This window comes from Leishmania donovani, chromosome 36 (assembly GCF_000227135.1).
Source record: "Leishmania donovani BPK282A1 complete genome, chromosome 36".
Taxonomy (NCBI): Eukaryota; Euglenozoa; class Kinetoplastea; order Trypanosomatida; family Trypanosomatidae; genus Leishmania; species Leishmania donovani.
The window spans coordinates 1,828,575-1,848,600 of record NC_018263.1 but is presented as its reverse complement, the minus strand read 5'-3'; the positions used below and the strand labels follow the sequence as shown (position 1 = coordinate 1,848,600).

The following is a 20,026-nucleotide window of genomic DNA, read 5'->3' as shown; positions in this document are numbered from 1 at the left end:
GGCCGGCGTCATCAGGGCGGGCAGGAGCACCAAAGAAACGAAAAGAAAAAAAAAGAAAAAGAATTAAGGCCGTGACGCACATTTGACACGCAGCGTGCCCACGTAGAGATGCGTAGAAGCACAACCTCTAGGAGGCAAAGTTCACAGAGGGCGTTGTGCTGGCGAAGACGACGCGCACGTGAGAGCGCGTTCGTGTGCGAAAAGACGGAAGTAAACGCACGCGGAAACGCAGGTAATGGCGCGGCGTCATGCATAAGATAGATGAGTGCAGAAAGACAAGTGCCGCAGTCGGTGCTTAGCAGAAGCGCAGTCGAAAAGCAATGAACTCCTCACCCGTACTCAAGAAAGCGATCGGACCGTGAGCTCGTGGCGGAGTCTTCCCAGACGCGCTGCAACGCCCATGCACGTCGCGTCAGACTTCATACGGCGTCGTTGGCTCTGCCGCGAGGAATTCGGCGATGCGATCTGCCACTTTCTTTTGATACTTCTTCTCAGCGAAGAACCAGTGCCCGCCACCCTGTACCTCAACCACATCGGAAATCCCGTCACGCGGCCGCTGATACTGACGTATGTACGAGCACCAGTGGTCGGCGTGAAACATGACGCGCTTCTCGCCGCCGTACATAAAGAGAATAGGAATCGGCAGCGGCACAAAGTAGCGCTGTGTGACTAGCGGCGCGTGGCTCTTTGGCTGCAGCACGACGTCGCCATTCCCCGGCAGAGTAGAAACATCTGCAGCGAGTGAGGGCGTAGCAGGCAGTCGACGATATATTGTAGTCATCGCTGTGGTCATGACATTCGATGACGCCCTGCTCGGAGCGCCGGTGGCACTCGAGGCTGCCATGCCTTCGCCCGGCACAGATGACGGTTGCATGGACGGCTTTTCACCAAGGAGCCACGACACCAGCGCTACGAGGCGCAGCACGAACGTCCCCAACCAGAATCGGAGGTAGATCCACGAGTGCCAGGGCGACGCGTGCACCGGCACAGCAGGACGCAGCGGAGAGGTGCGGTTCGACTTGCGTAGTCGGCTCAGCACTGTCGAGCGTGGCCCGACAGAGCTGCGATCTGAGTCGCCATCGTCGAGGTCGCCGTAAAACGACGTCGACGACGACCCGGTGGCGACGCTATTCAACGGTGGAAAGACGACGGCCTGGTAGAAGAGGCGCCGCTTTGCCACGTGCATTTGTCTTGCACCAGTGCTAGAAGAGACGCCGAAAGTGTCAGCGCGACTGCCGTCGCCCGCAAAGGTGCCGTCGGCAGCCATCAAGAAACTGACGTCCTTGCTGCCCACCCCTGTTGCCCTGTTCGTCTCCATGAAGCTCTGCGCGCCTGTGAGAGTGAGCGGATCCTCGGTGACCCACACGGGTGCAGCGATGCCGTTGACAGAGGTGTACGGGTCAAGTTCGCCGCTGCTGCCGAGACCGCTTGGGCCCTCATCGACGGTGCCGCGCGTGCCGGCGGCGAGCGACTTCCACTCATCGAACACCATGTCAGCCCCCTTCGCGTACGATGAGAAGACGACGTGCGCGTCGTCTGTCGGGTTCTTCTTGTCAAACGTGGTACCGCTTCGGCCAGCAACACCGTCACCCTCCAAATTGTCGCCCATCCCATCAACGCTTGCGCAGCTGTCTGTCGACGAGTCGCCGTAGAGCCTGTGCCGCTGTGCCCGCCCAGAATGCGTGGACTTGCGAATCGTGCCGCAGTTTCCTTCAAAAGCCTCGCAGACCCCACGTTTGGACAGGGGTCGGCCATTCGACTGCAGCTGACCCTGATTGCCAGACGTTGCGCTGCCTCGGAAGGCTGTCACGGACATCTTCTCCAGATACGGGATGAGCATGATCTTCCAACCGGCGGCCGTTGCCTGCGCAGGTCCCTTGCTCTTGCAGTAGCCCCCTTCCACAGTAGCTACTGCTGCTGCTGAAGATGATGGAGAGGCTTTGGTCTCCTCCGTCTGCAGTAGCATGGGCAGCTGCAGAGCGCCCCGGTTTTCCACAGCGAGGGGGTGTCGCGCAAAGAACTGTGCGTTGAGAGTGTGGTTCAGCAGCTCCATCGTCGGCGTAACCACCATCTGTGGGTCGTACGAGTAGGAGGGTCGCCCGGAGACGCTCGCAAACCACCCCACCAGCCAGCGCGCCAGGCGATGGGGCACAAACAGCTCACATGCGATCAAAAAAAACTGGTAGAGGACAATGAAAAGCCTTTTGCGCGCCTCAGCACGCTGCGGTAGAGCGGCGCCCCTGCGCCGGCGGATGGCGTACTGCAAAGCGAGAGAGCGCTTTGTCCCTGGAGTGGAAGGACCGCTGCGCATCTGCGGCAGCGTCGACAGGGCCGGCGCAGCGTCCAGGGGCGAGGTACTCTGTCTTCGAAGCAGCGTGAGGGTCGGGGCGGCGCCAGCTGCCGGCACTATTCGTCCTCGCTGAGCCAAGTTTGGATCGCAGGTGGCTGTAGTAGTCTGAGCGATAGCGTCCACCTCCCGCCCAGAAGCGGATGAATTCGCAGCCTTTTCCTTGTTTACCGCGGCTTGCGCCTCTGCTGCTGCAAAAGGGCTGCGGGCCATGTCGGCTGGCGTGCCCTTGCCTTGCCCGGATACCAAAGCGCACATGCGTTCAACGTGAGCGGCGTCGCTTTCAAAACAGTACGCGCCGACATCGAGGGCGACGATGCGAGAGAAGAGCCTTGGCCGGGCAAGGAGTAGCTCGTAGGCCAACAAGCACCCCCAGTCGTGCGCGATTAGCACTGGCCGAGTGTATGTGGGTGGCAACTGGTGAGCCGCGAACGCATCGGTGGTGGGCTCTGATGCCTCGCTTTCGCCGCCGCCGCTGCGTCTCGCGCTCGCCTGCGCCTCCGCAGAGATGGGCGACCTCACAGTTGGGCAGTAGTTACACGTTTCCATGGCTGTGTCCACCGCGATTTCGAGCAGCGTCACGAGATCCTGGAAGCTGTGGCCCTTCCACGAGGTGCGGAAAGGCTCTAATGCGGCGCAGCGACAGGGAAGGCCGAATGCCTGCAGCGGTGTTCTCGCGCATGCCCCGCCACCGCGGCTGCTGCTGTCGTTTGGTTGCGGGGCAGCGCCGGCGGAGGTGAGGAATCGCATCGGCGAAAGCGTGCTCATCCACGTGGACCCAGTTGCCGTGCACGCGGTTGATACCCCGTTGCCCCCGCCCCGCAGTTTCCCCAGCTGATTCAGCCCTTCTGCGTCGCCTCGCTTGCGCAGCTCTTCCAGAAACGGATGCTCGTCGTCGAATCCGGGCAAGGTCACTCCAACAATACGGTAGTCCGTGGCCAAAGTAGCCATGACGTTGTCACGGAAGACATCACAGGTGTCTGGCCATCCGGCGATAAAGATCACGGTCGGTTTGCTCAGATTCCCGGATATGTGGATGTTCATCGCGGTGCCTTGAGGGAGAGAGGCAGAAAGCGAGGAAGGAAGGAGTGGGCGTGAAAGGTTCCGCACCGCAACGTATCATCGGCCAGCGCGCATAGAGAGAGAAAGGGGAAGGGGAAGAGCAAATGAAGATACCCGGGAAGGACAGAAAGGTGCTGTGTGACGGTCTGGATGTACATGTGTGTCTGTGTGAAGGAAGAGCGGGAGGTCGTCACGCCGGTTAATGGAGTCCACGTGAAACAGGGTGAGATATGCAGATGCACGCACACAAGCACATGCATGCATGTATACCTTTACATGCAGACCCACACACTCCTCTCTCTAGCCTCTCTGGTGCACGGACAAACCAGAAACGGGACAGAGGCGACCGTCGGACAAGAGGGTGTATGGCGCACACCTACAGAACCAAAACGCCCAAGAGGAAGAAGAGTAGATCACGACAACGTTTTGGAGACGGGGGGGGGGTGGCGCTATGCCCGCGCTCTCCAACGTGCAGGGCTGCAGGACTGTGCTCACTGAATGCATAGCGGATGCAAGTGCGGAGTGTGTGTGTGTGTGTGTGTGTGGAGGAGGGAGGGAAGTGCGAGGGGGTCACAACGAACGGAATAGAGAAAAAACACAAAGTGCGCGAAAGCCTCAACGTTCCTGCAGGAGAGAAGTGCTCCTGCACCGCAGCTGTCAGCCGTGTTAGCCTTTCCGCTCCCTCCCTAAGCGTGAACAGAGGAGCTGTGTATGTGTGAGATAGCGACAGACATTGTGGTGCGTCCTTTTCACGCGCAGATGAGATCAAATACGGCGCCTCTGTCGCTCGTGTCCGAGACGAGTCTCTCTTAGTTTCTGTTTTTTTTTTTTTTTCGTATTTCTGGCGTTGTTAACAGGTTGGCGCCGCACGGGCACCGTCAAGTTCGACACGGTGCACCAACCTGCAGCATGAAAATATTCAGATGCAATGTCTGGAGAAGTTCCACCCAGGAAATTTGTGCCGTACGTTCGTTGCTGGCGATGCTAAGGTGGGGGAACAAGAAAGCTCAAGGCGACACGCAACGAGAGTAGTCGCGGTGAGGGGATGGCAAAGTAAGATATGGCGGTGTTAAACTTTTCTTGTTAATCCTTTGGAGTAGGTGTGCAGGTTGCTTGTACTGTCCCCTAGTTGAAACAGGAGACGGAATGATCAGCGACGCACAACAGGGAACACCTCAGAGGCGATCCACCCACTCGCACCTTTCTCCAGATTTCTGTGCTTCCTCTGTGGTTTCACGTTCGCCGCCGCCAGGTGTGCTCTCGGCGCATACGCGCGAAGAAAAAAAACCCTGTAGACTCAAGCATGCAGAAAACAAAAATGTATACCTTTAACGCGGCGTTTTCTCCCTTGTGCCCCGGCAGTACTCCACTGCATTGAAGTTACTGTAAGCGACGGGTAGAGCGCTGCTATACGCCTCTTTTGGCAATGGAGAATGGGGTGGTGGGAGGGAGAGCGGAAATAGCAGCCCTCCGTGTTTGTCCTGTGCTGAGTTCAGGAGTGTTGGAAGTCGACGCCGAGACCGTCCCCTACGAAAAAAAGAAAAAGCAAGTTTGCGCGTGGTCGCTATCGATTCCAGACAAGAACTTTCAGACGCACACACACACACACACACATGCACGTTAGTATGGAGAATAATAACTCTCAGACGCCACGAAACGCCCACTCGTGCTCTACAACGTGAAAACATCGTACGCTCGCGTGCATGCGCAGAGGGCACGCTCGACTTGACCTTCCGGCTTCAGCTATTCACGTCAAAACCGCTGATATGGCTCTTGCTGCTGCTGATACTGGCCCATCATCTGCTGCGGCATCTGAGGAATCGCTGTCATCATGTACGAGCCGTCAGGTGCGATGTGGTAGGCAACCTCTACCGCCTGCCCCGGCGACGGTGCGGCAGCAGCGTATACGATCTGCTGCTGCTGTGGCGGCGGATGAGAAGTCATCTGGACACTCTGCGCGGGCTGCATCACCCCGTTCGCGTCCGCCATGTACACCGGCTGGTTGTACACCATCGGGTACAAGGCCATCTGTCCATCCGGGGCGCGCATCATCACCATCATCGCCTGCTGCATGCTCGACGCACCAAACTGCATCTGCTGCATCGTGTCAGCAACAGAAACGCTCTGTTGCGTCTTTTGCGTTGCCATCTGCTCAATCACCGACACCCGGCCATTTGGCGCGCCTCGCATGCGAGGGAGCACCGAGCTCCGATCGCCTGCAGTGTCGGAGTTGGATCGCCCGATGCTCGACATCGACGACATCTGTGATCCGCTGTGGTTGAAGGTAGAAACACTGAATGGCATGTGCGAGGAGGACGACTGCCGCGACTCCAACGGCGGCGAAGGCGGCGCAACGATCTGCGGCACCTGGTAGTGCCCCAGCGAGGAGCAGGCAGCGTTAAAGTCCATGTACCGCGTAGCTGCCGACAATTCCATGCCGCTCTCCACCATCTCAGAAGGCAGCAGTTCGCTGCCGTGCGACGCCACGTCCATGTGCACCGGCCGCGGGTGCGGGGACAAGGAGCTCTCGGCTGCCGTCGCAGCAACTGCCGCGTTCGGGTGAGTGGAGAAGACGTGAAAGACAGGAGACCTGCGGTCGTGTAGAGCGCAGTTGCCGCTAGAGTTAGCGCTGTTGTGATTTGTAGAGGCGAAGGAGTCCGTTCGGCAGTCGCCGAAGCCGCTTCTGCTCTTGGCCGTCCACTCGGACACTGATTGAATCGCCTGGGAGACGCGCTGCGGGGTGCTCATCAGTGACTCGTTCTTTGACGGTTGCGCCAGCGCGAATGACTCGTGCGCAGCACCAGCCTCGTCAGTCCGCTGAGGCACCGTGCGAGACACGTTCGCATCGACTCCCAAGTCAGCTGCTGCAGATACGTCCAACTTCACCTCGGGCGCATTCGACAGCGAGCGCTTCGGTGTCGTTGTCGAGTGCTCTGGTGAGTCCGAGTGAAGAAAGGACGTAGGGTTGTGCCGGCAGTCCGCATTCGACACCGTCGAGCTGCTTCCGTCATCGTCGTCACCATCGTCCACACCGGCTGCGTAGTTTATTTTTAGTCTGAGGAAGTTGAGTGCACGGACCAGGTCGTAGCTGACGTCGGACTCTTCTGCATCATCGGCAGCCGCCGCGGCGGAGGGTTTACTCTTGACGTCATGCTTCGGCCCACTCGCCGACACCTGGCCAGACCCATCCGTACCAGCAGCTGGTGTCACGTGTGAAGCTGCGCTTGCCCACCGCAAGTCGCGCAAGGCCTGCTGTAACGGCACCTCATGGGGTTGCTCGCCGCTTGCCGGTGATGTCTGAGCAGCCCCTGCCGCACTGTCAGTTTCAGCTGCCTGTACTGAGCGCGGTAACGGCAATGGCAGCACCGCCGGTGCCGTCGCGACAGACGATGACGACGACGCCGTGGGTGCTGGTGCCGAGGCCGAGATCTGGGGTGGTGCTGCGGCAGCGGCGGCGGCCTTCTTTGCAGCTGCCGCGCCCGCCTTTTCCGGCATGGAGAATGGGGCGGCTTTGTGGCTGCCTCGCTTTTCACCACTCGCCGCGTCTCCAGCTGCACCTTTGGCTGCGGCGGCCGGCGCCTTCGCGGTTGCGGTGGCGACAGCCTCGCCCGCTGACTTGTGCTCGTGGCGCGGCTTCGGAAGCGGGAACGTAACGGGCCCGCTAGCGGCAGCCGACTCCACCGCTTTCGCGTCCCCTGGAGATGGCTCAGTCACAGCTTTGCTGTTCGTGCTGCTCTTGTCCGCGGCCATCTTCACCTTGCCGTCGGCCTTCTTGCCCTCGCCATTGTCTCTGGCCGCCTTGCCCTTGTCCTTCTTGGCCCCCACCCCGACCCCCGCAGCAGCCGAGGCAGCACCGGCCAACGCCGTCGATTCTGTTAAGCGTGCTGCTTTCGCGGCAGAAGCTGCTGTTGTCCTAGCGTCCGCTCCTGAGTTCTTCGACCGCACCAACTCCTTACTCTCTGTCACAGCCGTCTGGCGGCTGGTCACCAGGGGACTCATCGGAGTCTCCGCGGCCTTTTTTAGGCTCTCCGTATGGGAGCGCGGCAGTGGAAGAGCGGGCGCCGAGGACGCAGCGGTCGGTGTTTCGGTGTCTGTAGACGTCTTCTGCCCCCCTGACGACTTGGATGTCCGCTGCTGCGGCGGCGTCTGAGCTTCCTCTCGCTGCGCCTTTGTCGCCGGAAACGGCAAAGCCGAGGCACAGGAGGCCGTGGATGCCGGTGTCTTGACGCGCTCTCGCTCGTATCGTCGATCCTTTTCGCGTTCCCGCTCCTGCCGTTCGCGACGAGTTTCCAGCGGTGTCTCCGCGGCTGTCGAGCTGCGGCTCGTGAGCGATGCGGCTTGCTCGTGGCGAAAGCTGGATAGTATGGCTGAGCTCATGTCGGAGCGGCACATTGTTGAGGTGAAAGATGTGGCGGTGCAGTTGACAATCTCCTCAAGGGATGCGCTCCGCGACGCATGCTGGATGAGGTCGCTCTCGTCTCTCGGAAACACGGTTGACGCCACCTCCGTTTTCTTGCTGTCGAGACCACTGATCGGCTGAGGAGGCGTCTTCTCATTTTCCTCCCTCACAGCCTCGTCCACCGAGTCTACCGATGCCGGGTTCTGGGTCAACGACGCGGTGGACAGCTGTGGCCGCTGCTCCTTCTGATTGTCCTCGCGCTTCGACATACTTGGACTCGACGTCGAAGTTAGCGGCGCCGCTGGCATCTCCGTCTCTTCCTCTAGCACCGCCGGCGCTTCCTCATCCTCGACAGGCGACACACCTGTGGCGGCCGGAGGCGCTGGCCAGGCTGGTTGCTCGTCTACTCCTTGTGCAACAGACCACACTTCTCTGGTGGCCTCCTTTGCCTCCTCGATCACCTTTTCCATCTCTACAAGTGCCTCTGCCACACTCTCCTCCGATCCGCCCTCCTCTGGTGCTGCAACACCATCACTGCACTTGCCTCTGCCGCACGCGTCAATCGCAGCGGCTGCAGCATGAGTTGGCGCTTGCCATGAGCGCCTCATGATGCTGGCAGTCGACGACGACGAAGCCTTTGCACCGACAGCATGTGCCGCGGCTCTGCTTTTCGCACATGACGAGGACGTGGGCGCACTACAGTGGGAGCCGTTTAATACGCTACGGAAGCAGCACTGACGCCCTGCCAAGGTTTGGGCAGCGCCACCGTTGTGATCGCCTTTCGCCGAAGCAGCGGTTGTGCTCGTCGGCAAAAGCGACACGGAGGAAGCTGCCAGTGCCGCGGCGGGTGTGGCTGTGGCCTCCGCTGAGGTTGATACCGCTGGTCCAGGGCTCGAGAAGCGTACGCCCTCCACGACCACGGCGCGCACTGTAGTGGAAAACAGCAGCATCGAGCCGAGAACGACTACGTTGAAGTGCAGCACTTGAATGCCCTCTTCGCTCAAACCTTTGGAGAGAAGTTGCCAGAAAGTGATGCACGCACTGCGAAGCAGGCTGAGCGCCCCCTCTTCCGTCTCCGGCCCGCCGCACCACACAGCGTACGCCGCCTTCGCAAAGTTGGCGCGAGGGTTTGAGTCGTACAGGCTCCACGTCGATGAGCCCGTCGTCCCGCGCATCGCCCCAGCCTTCAGGTAGAGGTAAACGCACATCATCGCCACCCACAGCAGCACGTACGCGCTCCCGCCCGGCTGCTTGCACTCGCAGCGCGCCGCCATGAGAAACAACACTGCACCTGACTGCAGGGCATTAGACAAGAATGCTAACCCGCTCCACGGCACGACGTGGGCGAGCAGAATCGCCACTACCACGTAGAAACCAACATAAATAACCGTGTCCTTGAGCGCCTGCATCGGCGTCTCCCTCCACCCGCTGCCGACCAGCCACGGAACCGCAGTTAACAACGCCGCAGTGCCGAAAACCGAGATGCCCGCCGCCGTCTCCATTAAGACGAGTGACAGCCAACACATCATCCCCAAGAAAAAGTAAAAGTCGACGAAATAAAAATACTCGCACCGCAGCCACGCGCACCCATGCACGATCTTTGCAACGACCGGGTGATGTCCGCCGACGCGCAGCAGCCGCTGCGGCAGCGTAAAGACAGCATGAACGATCACCCGTCGCACGTCTTCCAGCAGGAGCGTCTCGGCAAACAAGAGAGTGATGCAGAGGGAGGCGCAGTAGGCAGAGAGCAAGCGGTGCATGGGGCGCTGCAAAAATGTGACGGAGAGAACGGCGTCATCCACCTCCGACGACGGAATCCAATACATGAACACCACCACCAGAGCCACCCCCAGCCCGGCCAACGACTTGACAGAGTACACTGGCAGCCATCCCACAACGTTTGCGAAGAAGGCTGCCACGGCTAGCCGCTGCATGGAGACCAGATCCATTGTCGCCGCCAACAGGACAAACCACACCGTCTGCTCCGCCAAGAATGCCGACGGCGAGTAAAAGCTAGAGTACAGGTACGATCGCAACGATTCTTGGCGAATCATGCTGTTAGCCTTGCGCCCCAACAAGTACCGCACCAGGTTCCCACCTGTGTACGGACAGCCCGCGATGCCCCCGGCACTACCACCGCCCATGCCAGTCGAGCCCTGCGACCCACCGGCTGACGCGCCGCTGGCGCCAAATCCGCCACCGCCATTGGCTCCGAGCATCTGCCGCTTGGAGCCTGGGCTGCCTGCCCCGCCCAATATCGCCACACCGCCACTGATGCCGCTTTCCGTCGTTGCCCACTCAAAAGTGCTGGGTGACAGGAAGCCAGTGCAGAACAGACTCCAGCCTAGCTGCTCTTGAGTCACTTGAGAGAGGTGCGACACGCAAAACAGAATCTCACCCATCACTGGCGACGCCCCACTCACCAGGTTGCTCAGGCGGCGGGAGTAGGCGGCAAACACCATGAGAGTTGAGATCGAGATAAAGTGTCCCAGAAGCATAAAAAACCCCTGCCGGTGAGTGAACTCTTCTTCTATGAGCGCCGGCACAGCAGTGATGTTCTGTGGAATAATGAACCGATCATCAATCGCGTAGCAGATGTCCATTAGGACGCACTCCACTGGTCTCCACAAACGCTCCAGCACCGTCGCCTGCTTCGCCGCATCGTTGCAGTTGCTCGTGCCGTTGCCGCCACTACGATCCGCGCTCGACAGTTTTTCTGCCTCTGCGTCCGCTAACTCTGCTGCCGGGACGACTGTCGCGCTGGTGCTGCTCATGACGCCGCCCATTCCATGCCCGCTGGCATGACGGTGCGCGCGCCTCATGATCGTCTCACTCCGCATACTTCGACTTTCTGGTCCGACTTACAATCGTGAGCAATAACAAAAAACACGGCGACACCACCCACAGCAAAGAAAGCACACGCACACGCAAATTCCTAAGCAAACCAACACCGCCGCACGTCTGCGCTGTGAAAACTTGCTCTTTACCTTCACAATACCGTCTACCTGCGTCTTTCCCGTGCTGTGGGCTTGCCAGTGCGCACGAGGTTGCTTCGCCACGTCCTTTATTCTGTCTTTAGCTAGTCACCTCACCACCAGCGCTTATGCCACGCACACGCACTGCCAGGATCCCGAGATGCGCAATCTGTGGGATAACGTTAGGGTGCCGACGGGCACGAAAGACGAGAAACCAAGTGTGACGTGATGAAGTTGTCGAAGTCCTAAAGAGCAGCTAGCTGGCACGTCCGACAGTTAGCTTTCCACGTCTACGGTAGAAGGGCTTTTCGGAGGAGTGCACACCGCAGGAGCAAAACAGAAGACACAGCACCGGATGGCAACTCAATCGATGGCAAACGTGAGGTGGGAGGGAACACGTAACAGTAACAAGAAAAAAGAAGAGAGAGAGAGATCTAGCACAGCGCGACGACACCGAAAAAGGGACGAGAGAGGGCGGTCGGAAAAGCAGGGACGAAGCGTAAACGGGCAGGGAGTGAAATAAACGAACCCCCACACGGGCAACAACAACGAAGAGGAAGAAGGAAGTAAAGCAAAATGAAAAAAAAAAAAACGCAAAGAGAGCACACACATGAGGGCACGAAAATACAAAAAAAAAACGAAGACAGCCAACATATAGTTTTCGTGAGCCAACGCAACTCCACACGACTGAGGAGATTCCGTTTCAAATAAAAAAGAGGCACAGAAAAGGTTAAAACAAAACAGAAAACTAACAGCACGGGTGCTCCCACAAAAGGCACACGAGGAGACCGGAAGGAGGGGGAGGAGGAGGAGAGTGTCGGCGGAGGCGGGGAAAAAGGTGGCAGAAGATGGGAAGAGCGACACAGAGAAAGAGGAGCGGCAAACCACAATAAAGCAGAAAAACAAAACGAAAAGTGCCGGGTGAAAGGCGGGCGCCACGCCAAGGAAAGCACAGAAACAAAAAAGAAAAACAGAGAGAGGCACAAACAAAGAAGTAAAAGTGTCCTCTATGAAAGCGCTGCAGACATAAACGCAGAGAGAAGAGCGCCACAGACGCGATCGGAGGATGCGTGGCGGGCACAAACACAGACACGCACACACACACAAAGAGCTGAAGAGGAAAACCCCCGCGTGATCTACGTCTCGTCACGAAAAAAAAGGAGAAACAGCCTAGAGAGCGGGGGCCACGTGACTGAGGGGTCAGGAGAGGAGGAAGAGGGCAAGGCGGGCAGGAGCTGCGCGGTTTGTGAGCAAACTGTAGGAGAACGTTCTGCTACCACAGCACGCACCCACGTAAACACCAACACAACTGCACAGCCGTAAACACGCGCTGTGAACTTTCAATTTTTTTTCGGGGGGTGAGGGGGGAATTACTTATGTAGATGCGGCCTTGTGTCTTCGTCTGTTTCCTCGGATCCCTCGTTGTCTTGCGTCGACGTTACGCCCCTATATGCTTGGTTTCTTTTTTTTTCTGTGTGTGCGTGCGTTCGTGTGTGTATACTCTGCCACACGAGCACACACAGAAACAAGCACTCACTCACTCACTCAGGAGGAGAGAATGAGAAGAGGGAAAAGAGAAAACGCACCTCCTACTGCACCCCTTTCCTGAGCCGTACGCCGTCGCCTCGCAAATGTAAATAAATAACTATGTGTGTGTGTGTATATATATATATATCGCCGATGCAGAGCCCAAAACACACAGACGAACACACACAGACTCACGCGAGTCGGAATGGGGAGGAAGTAAAGATGTATGAGTACTTCCGTTCCTTCGCCAGTGCAAGAAAAAAAAGGGCAGGAAACGAGAGGAGAACACTACATAGAAGAGAAGAGGCCTTGTCAGCAGCAGCATAGGAATAGCCGGCCAATCACATAAGCAGGGTGTGCGCGATCGTGCCGCCTGCACCCCCCGCCCGTGTGACTCAAGGTGGCAGAAAGTTACTGTGCAATGGTTTGTGTTCTGTCCTCACGGGAGTGATAGTCGACCCTTCCTTCCGACCTCCCCCGTCTCCCCGAGTGAAGATGTAAAAAAAAAGGGAAGTGGCTAGAAAACTGGCCCCTGATTCTAATGCACTCGGGAGGGGGGGGAAGAGACACCGAAGGGAGCTGAGAAGTTGTGCGTAAAAGCAGGAATCCGCAATGAAAAGGGAAGAGCACCGCAGGGTTTATCAATGCACGCAGTTCGGCGGTTGAGCCTGATATCGTCGTTTTTTTTTTCGCGTTCGATCTGAACGTCTGTGAAAACGAGGCGAAGATAAAACGTTAAAGAAAACCCTTGATGAGACATGAGACGGAAACTCTTTGGGAGGCTAACGAAGGCTCACTGAATGGCTGTGGAAGAGGAAGAAGGAGAGGAGGTGTGAAAGCAGACGAGGTCGCAAGGGGCAGACGCCGATCGGCGGACGTAAGCGTCCACTCTCCAAGGAGACCGTTCACCTCGCTATGTATATCTATACAATGAGAGGGATCCGTGGGACGGCTTTGCAGCATACAGAGCCGCAGCGTAAGCACGCACGTTAACGAGTTGAACGCACGCGAACGCACACAGCTCTGTGTGCGAATCGCGGCGGCGAGTGCACTCCTTCCTGTGTGAACACAGTGAAACGCGCTAAGCCACCTCTTGCACAAGCACCACAACTAAGTCGATCGCGCGTCTCCTCGAGGACGTTCGGATCTGCGATCTCGTCTATTTGCCGTCTCTTGTACCCTCTCGATCAGGGAGGACTACAAACGGAACGCCGCGTGTGCGGGAGCGCGCGTGCGCCTGTGTGTGTGTGTGTGTGTGTAGGGGAGAAAATGGATGGTGTGAACGAGACTTCGCGCACGCACACACAAACAATGGCGTGCAGATAAAAACAAGACAAAAAGAACTGCACTCTGAAGGATGTGCAATATGGCGTGCGCGCCAACATGTGTCCATATATGCGTGAGTTTGGGTGCCGATGTGTATGCGCGTGCGAGCAAGCGAGCAGTTGTCGGCGTGGCAGGAGAGGAAAAAGGGCGGTGCAGCCAAGGAATGAGAAGAAAATGACGTGTGCGCGTGTACATGCTGGACTGTCGATGGATGTGTAAAAAGGGCGTGGGGGGAGTGGTCCAAGACACGACAGAGCGCGCGCGTGCGGCTCCTTTTCATGAATTGCTCGGGCAGTAGGTCGACACCGATTCACAGAGCAGCAAGTGCGCGTACCCCTCGTTTAGGGGACGCCACGTGTGAATGGTAAAGAAATAAAGTCTCTTCGAAGAGCGGCCCCACCAGCCAACCGGACGTGAGTCGTCGTCTCTTTCTTTTTGCCGCGAAACGCCCCGCCTTCGCGCTGTCCAAGACACCGCAAGAGCAGTACAAGAGCAGGCGAACGAGCACTGACAGGGCGGGAGAAGAGAATAAATACGCAAGACAGCAAGGAACAAACTCTTTTGGGAAACATGCCCAGCCTCCCTCCACTGCAGAGGGAGTGTAGACGCTCTTGCCAACACAGACATCCAAGCGCTCACATCCGCTCTCGCTCATCCGCCAGGCAAACCTACCATCGCGACACCGCGAGCGTTCGCCGTGCTCAAAAACGCAGCTGCGTTACTTCTTGAGTTTACCAATGCAGTACTCCTCCAGAATGGGCCTCACCCGTTCCAAATTGTGGTGCTCGTGAAACATCACCGACCCGTCCTTGCCGGCCGACTCCAAAATAATCAGCCCACCAGGGTGCAGTGTCGTAACAAACTCGGCATCCAAGTGATAGACATGCCTGTCCACGATGACCCAGTAGTCCTGCGAAGTGCAATGCATCGCTACTTCCTCACGTGTGTACTCCTTCATGGCTGCACGCCAATGGGGCGAACAAGCTTTTAGGCGGGGTTGCCAGCTATATATATATATATACTTTATCCGTCTGTAGAACAGATGTAAAAGGGGCGTTACTCTTAGACTTTGCTTGATGCTATGCAACTCGTACAGCAACAGAACAACAGCAGGCCAGCGCCCGAGACGTGGGAGAGCAGAGAAGGGTCGGCGAGGAAAAGATAGCCGAGGTGTCGGGACCAACTACCCGACGTCGGACGGAGGAACGCTTTCCGAGAAGCCTGATTGCTGCCGAGGAGAGAGTCGAAGGAGATACGAAAAGAAAGGGAAGAATGGAGATGGCGAGTGCCGCATCACGCAGGTGAGAGTGTGTGTCGACTAGGGAACAGCAACGCAGCTGAACCGCTCCCATGAAAGGCAAGCGTCAGAAAAATCGACTGTGTGAAGAGAACAAAAATGCCTTAGCTTTCCCCTTTGTTTTGTGGCGCACACACGTGAATGCCTGACTAGACGCACTGGGCGAACATGGACGCACGTGCTCTTGTGTTTCAGTATTGCTTTTATGTCGAGTACATGTGTTCGCTTTCCCTTTTTTTTTGGAGGGGGAGAGGGAGGGGCACCTGGACGTGCTCACGCAGCCCTAATGGGCGCAAGAAGCCTCATCAATTTTAGCTGGCCAGATGCGCCCTGTGCCTAGATGGCATAGGACGACTCCTGCCCTTGCGGCACCACGAAGAAGCAAACAACGAAAAGAATCAAAGTCACTGCGAGTTATCGAGCGCCTTCACGTTTCCTTTTTCCATCCCTGCGTGTATCTGTGTGCTCTGCGTCTCACTGAGGCGCACCAGCCTGTTCGATCTCCTCAATAGTACGCAGGAGGTGCTTGATGCGGTACTCACCCTTCATCACCTGCGCCCGCAGGCGGGCGTTCTCCTCCATGAGCTCGTCACGTTGAGCGCGTATCATCTCGCATTCATCACGGTCCTCGCACATGAGTTTCAGCAGCTCACGCAGACGGGCCTCCAGTTTGGCGCCGCTGGCAGCAGCGCCGGCGCCGTCTTCCAGCTTCACCCTCAGCGCCTGAAGCTGCTTCTCAGCGCTTGTTGCGCGCTTCTCCAGCTCCGACACCTGTGCCTCAGTGTGCTGCTCTGCGGACATGTGTAGGTGGGTGCCAAGGATGCTTGCTGACAGACCGACAAGACGACTGGGCTTCAGCATGCGAGGAGGAGAGGCTTCTTCGTTGGAAGCCAAAAAAAAACGAGCGAATCGGCTTTCCCCTTTCTCGCGGAGTATGTTTGAGACGCGCCACTGCACCGTTACTACGACAGGCGAGTAGAGTAGGATGACGTGCGAAGGGCACTATGTTCGGCCCTCTGTGTGTGTGCCTGTGTGCGTGCGTGCTTGGAAAAGAGCAAACAGAAGGGGGAGTGGAAGAGGAAGCGACGAATGAAACCACCGTCCCGGGCGACGAGCGATCATGGAGGAGGAGCAACACACATAAGCATGTTCATCGTTCTGCTCTTCTGGGGGAGGAGGGGGGGGGGTATGCTGCCGAAACCGCTTTGCCACACAAAAAAGGCGAAGAATGGTGATCGATGCCTTTTTCTTTTCACAGCGCGTGGCTCGCTGCACCAGCCTACGCGGATACAAAGGGGGAGAGTATGCTACGGAGTGTGGCGCGAAGGGCAGCCCCTGAGACGCACACAAAAAGAAGAAACAAGTGTTTTCACCGATCGCAGGTGCACAGGGGCTCATAGAAAAGACACTTCTTCAGCAGCAAACGGTGACGGGGAGACCAAGAACGCACACCCAGTGAGGTACAGAAGAGAAACAGGCAAAACGCGGCGAAGAGCACAGAAGATGAACCAACGAAAAAGGGGCAACAAAAAAAAAGTCCACATCGGAAGCGCTACCAAAACAGAGAAGACACATGTGAGAGCCTCACCACGGGGGTACGAGGAAGTGGAGGGCACTAGCGATAGCAAAGGTCGTCGTTCGCGAGGCACTGCCGAACACAGGCGAGCTGAAAAAAAAAACCACCACACATGCGCGCAAGCGAAAACACCCCGAGAAAGGCACCCTCGCGGTCGGGACACAGGCGAAAAAAAAAAGCGAAACAATCCCAGAAGGTGACGGGAAAGTGCAAGGAAAAAAAAAACAATTAACGAGCTCCGTTTCTATCGTCCACTGACCAAGGCAGCAAAGAAGAGAATCACGCGAAAGGCACGGAGCCGCAGAGGACAGAGCAACGGCAAGGCCGCCTCACGCCTCCACATTTGCTCCGGTATATACTCATCCTTTTCCTGCTCTCTTTCTCTCTGCCCGCCACCGCCAAATAACAAAACCAAACAAAAAGGTCTCCCAATGTGTGACAGGCAAACGCTCGCCTATTTACCCTCAAGTAGGAGTTGACGAGCCTCTTCCACAATCATCTGCAGCTCTGCCAACGTGAGCTGTTCAAATGTCTTATTCTGCGTCACCAGAAGCTGCCGCACACGGGCGCGCGGGGACATATTGGAAGCAAGGTGGGGCGGTGATAACGCTGGTGCCAAGGCGGCGTGGAAAACATCAGCAGCACAACTTGTATCTTTTACTTCATCGGCCCTTTCGCTGCCGGAGGTGGGCGCCGCGACGGTGCCCCGCGGTGGGGAGAGGCGTCCAACCGCACCTGGGCCAGTGATGGAAGCCGGCTTAGTACCGAGGCTGTCACTTTGACGTGCTGATCCGTCTCCATCCGAGCCACCGGCTTTTCCACCGAGGCCAATCTCACTGGCGAGGGGGGCCAAGTTCCGGTTCGCCCAGCCAAACAGCACATCCAGGACGGTTGGCGCCTCCTCTTCCATCGATCTCCCCTCTGAGACTGCTGCTGCTTCGCTGCCTGGCTGACTGATGTTTGTCAGCCCGGCCTGCTGGCGACCAGTAGAGGACGCCTGTCGCACAGAAGGCAGCAGATCTTTCTCCGTCATCTGTGGCGGTGGCTGCTGTTGCTGCATTATCCCCGAAAGTGACGGGGGCGCCTTGGTGAGCGCGCGGATGCTCGCTGAACCCCCGTTGTGCGACGTCGCTTCAGCGCTACCAGGCGGGGAGGCTGTGGTACAGGCCGCATCCATCTGCCCGTCCTCACCGAAGTTCTCCCAGAATAGCAAGGACGACTGCAGTGTCGCAAGGCAGTACGACTCCTCAGTGGACATGAGTGCGGGACAGCGGAACTTTTCAATGTAGAGCACGTTCTGCACAAAGCTCAGCGGACGAGCGCGGAGCACCAGCAAGAGAAAGCAAGGCAAAAACTCGTCGGCACCGAACGCTAGCGGAACACCACCGGCGTTCCCGGAGGCGGCGGTTTTGGCAGCATTCTCTGCGCGCTTGGCTTCGCGCCGCTGTCGAAGAATGTCACCGACCGCGAGGCTCAGCAGCTCGCATGACCGCATTCCACACCGCAGCTTCTCTCGCGGGGACTTGAAGAAGTCCATGCCATCCAGCTCAAACATCGCCTGGCCCCACACGTGGTGCAGCTCCACTTCTGGCAGCGCATCCAAATCCGCTGGCGCCATGTTCTCCAGCCGTAGGAGCTTCTGCTGCATTCGCTCGTTTTTGCGCCGCTCGTCCTCAGAAACGTTGAAGATTTGGTGGTAGAGGCGCGACGTGACGTACCGTTCGACGCCCTCCTGCATTATCGTCAGCCGCTCCCTGTCCGCAGAGAGACGCGGGGTCCTGCGCAACAGTGCGTGGCACCTCTCCACGAACTTATTGTACACGGCACTACTCCGAATTGGCTGCTGCAAGTGCTGATTTTTCGACACGTACTCGCTCATCACCCTCGCCAGCGAACCCGCGCACCGTAGTGACATGAGCCGCTCAAACTCGCTGTAGAAGATCTCGTTGTCGGCGGCCACTACACGGCGGTAGTCCTTGATGCACTCGCGGCTGTACTCGTGGCACAGAACATTGGCGTGCATGCTAGTCTTGGCGGCAGCAGCAGTCTTTGTACCTGCCGCTCTAGACGCATTCGGAGGGCAGCCAGCACCGGCCACAGCAACGTCTTGGTGTCCGTGGGCAGAGGGGAGCGAGTGGGACAAACACGGTGCGCGACTCACCTCATCTTGAGCGTTGGCATTGCCGCCACTGTTCAACATTTCCCTCGCCGAGAGAGTCGATTCGCTGCGCTGACGCTGCCGCTCGCTAATGTGCGTGTACTTGGCCACGTAGGCCTCCAGGTCAGGATCCTCCGGCGGCTCATCTTCAAAGTCCTCAATCACAACCGTTTCGGTAAGGGACCCGTCACAGGAGTTCGTATCCGTTGCGTCTATTGCGTTCGCCGCCGCCACGCGGGCTGCTGAGGGTGCCGATAGAGCGTACTGTTCCGACGATTGCTTCATGTGCGCTGTCAAGTGTCCAGCGTCCTGGTCTCCCATTAAAAACGGTATGTCTACCAGGCTGGTCGTGAGCCTTGGCGTGCACATCTTCGCCTCGATTTTGGAAACCGCGGACACTGTGAGCTTGTGCAGCGCCTCCCTGACGAGGCGCACTTCTTCAGAGTCCATCAAAGGCTTGTCGATTATGAAGATTTGCAGAGACGAGGGATGGCATGGAAGATTGCCCGCGGCTGCGGAGGTACCGTCAGCGCTAGCGCCGCTACCCCTTGGTCGAAGCGCATCTGCATCAGCGAGGACGGCGACCTGGCCAAAGTGGCCGAACCGTTTCACATGGTCCAGATCTTCGGCGAAGGAGCCGCGCTGGCCGCTAAGGTTGGTGAACTCGGAGTTTCCAAAGCCGTCGAAGTGCAGGAGGTGATACTCGAGAAACCGGGTGAGGACAGCCCTGAAAGCGTCGATGTTTTCTGGCGGAAACGTCACGCCGCCGGCCCGCCCCCCATCATTCGCGGCGTCATTACCCTGTTGGGGAGATCCGCCCCTCTCTGCCGCGTCGTCTTCCTCACCAAAGAGCGCCGACAGCGGTGGTGCGGCCTTGGCGCTCGACTCGGTGGATGGACGCTGTGCAGTGGCTAGAAAGTACGGGGCAATGTGCAGCACCTCGAGCGAGACCTGCCGCGGCACCAAAAGAGCCTCACAACGCTCCTTCAGTTCCAGAGACGAGAGGAGACCCCCGGGCAGTATACTCTGCAACAAGACGTTGTGACGCAGCTCATAGTGCTTCACTGCGTCTCGCGTGTCAAGTGAAGACATTGACTTCTCCAACAGTTGCGAAGAAGACAGGAAATGGCAAAACAAAAAAAAACGTTCTTCACGGGCAGTATAGGCACTGAGGAGCACTGTGCTAAGGAGCGACAGCACACATCAAAAATGGCTCTCAATGACTTTGTCGTGCAGAGCTCTTCACCAATGGTGCAGCTGTCTCACTGAAAAGGCAATGCGATATTTCTTCTGAGGTGCAAGGACAGCTAGACAGGCACAGAGAACAGAGGCGGACAGATATCTCTTCCACCACACACA

General features: G+C 57.8%; 5 protein-coding genes across 5 annotated transcripts; all 5 read right to left on the bottom strand.

Moving 5' to 3' along the window:
- Positions 1 to 412: 412 nt before the first annotated feature.
- On the bottom strand, positions 413 to 3,391 carry LDBPK_364930 (hypothetical protein, conserved; the record flags this gene model as incomplete). Its single annotated transcript, XM_003865559.1, has 1 exon — positions 413 to 3,391. One exon carries the CDS (start codon positions 3,389 to 3,391, stop codon positions 413 to 415), a length of 2,979 nt encoding a protein of 992 aa, XP_003865607.1.
- A 1,770-nt stretch (positions 3,392 to 5,161) lies between these two features.
- On the bottom strand, positions 5,162 to 10,648 carry LDBPK_364920 (hypothetical protein, conserved; the record flags this gene model as incomplete). The annotated part of the gene is made up of 1 exon (XM_003865558.1): positions 5,162 to 10,648. The coding sequence occupies one exon, from the start codon at positions 10,646 to 10,648 to the stop codon at positions 5,162 to 5,164; it is 5,487 nt and encodes a 1,828-aa protein (XP_003865606.1).
- A 3,706-nt stretch (positions 10,649 to 14,354) lies between these two features.
- Positions 14,355 to 14,594, bottom strand: LDBPK_364910 (cytochrome b5 1, putative; the record flags this gene model as incomplete). The annotated part of the gene is made up of 1 exon (XM_003865557.1): positions 14,355 to 14,594. The coding sequence occupies one exon, from the start codon at positions 14,592 to 14,594 to the stop codon at positions 14,355 to 14,357; it is 240 nt and encodes a 79-aa protein (XP_003865605.1).
- Positions 14,595 to 15,407: 813 nt separating this feature from the next.
- LDBPK_364900 (hypothetical protein, conserved) lies at positions 15,408 to 15,794 on the bottom strand (the record flags this gene model as incomplete). The annotated part of the gene is made up of 1 exon (XM_003865556.1): positions 15,408 to 15,794. The coding sequence occupies one exon, from the start codon at positions 15,792 to 15,794 to the stop codon at positions 15,408 to 15,410; it is 387 nt and encodes a 128-aa protein (XP_003865604.1).
- A 1,169-nt stretch (positions 15,795 to 16,963) lies between these two features.
- LDBPK_364890 (hypothetical protein, conserved) lies at positions 16,964 to 19,759 on the bottom strand (the record flags this gene model as incomplete). The annotated part of the gene is made up of 1 exon (XM_003865555.1): positions 16,964 to 19,759. One exon carries the CDS (start codon positions 19,757 to 19,759, stop codon positions 16,964 to 16,966), a length of 2,796 nt encoding a protein of 931 aa, XP_003865603.1.
- Between the last annotated feature and the right edge of the window lie 267 nt (positions 19,760 to 20,026).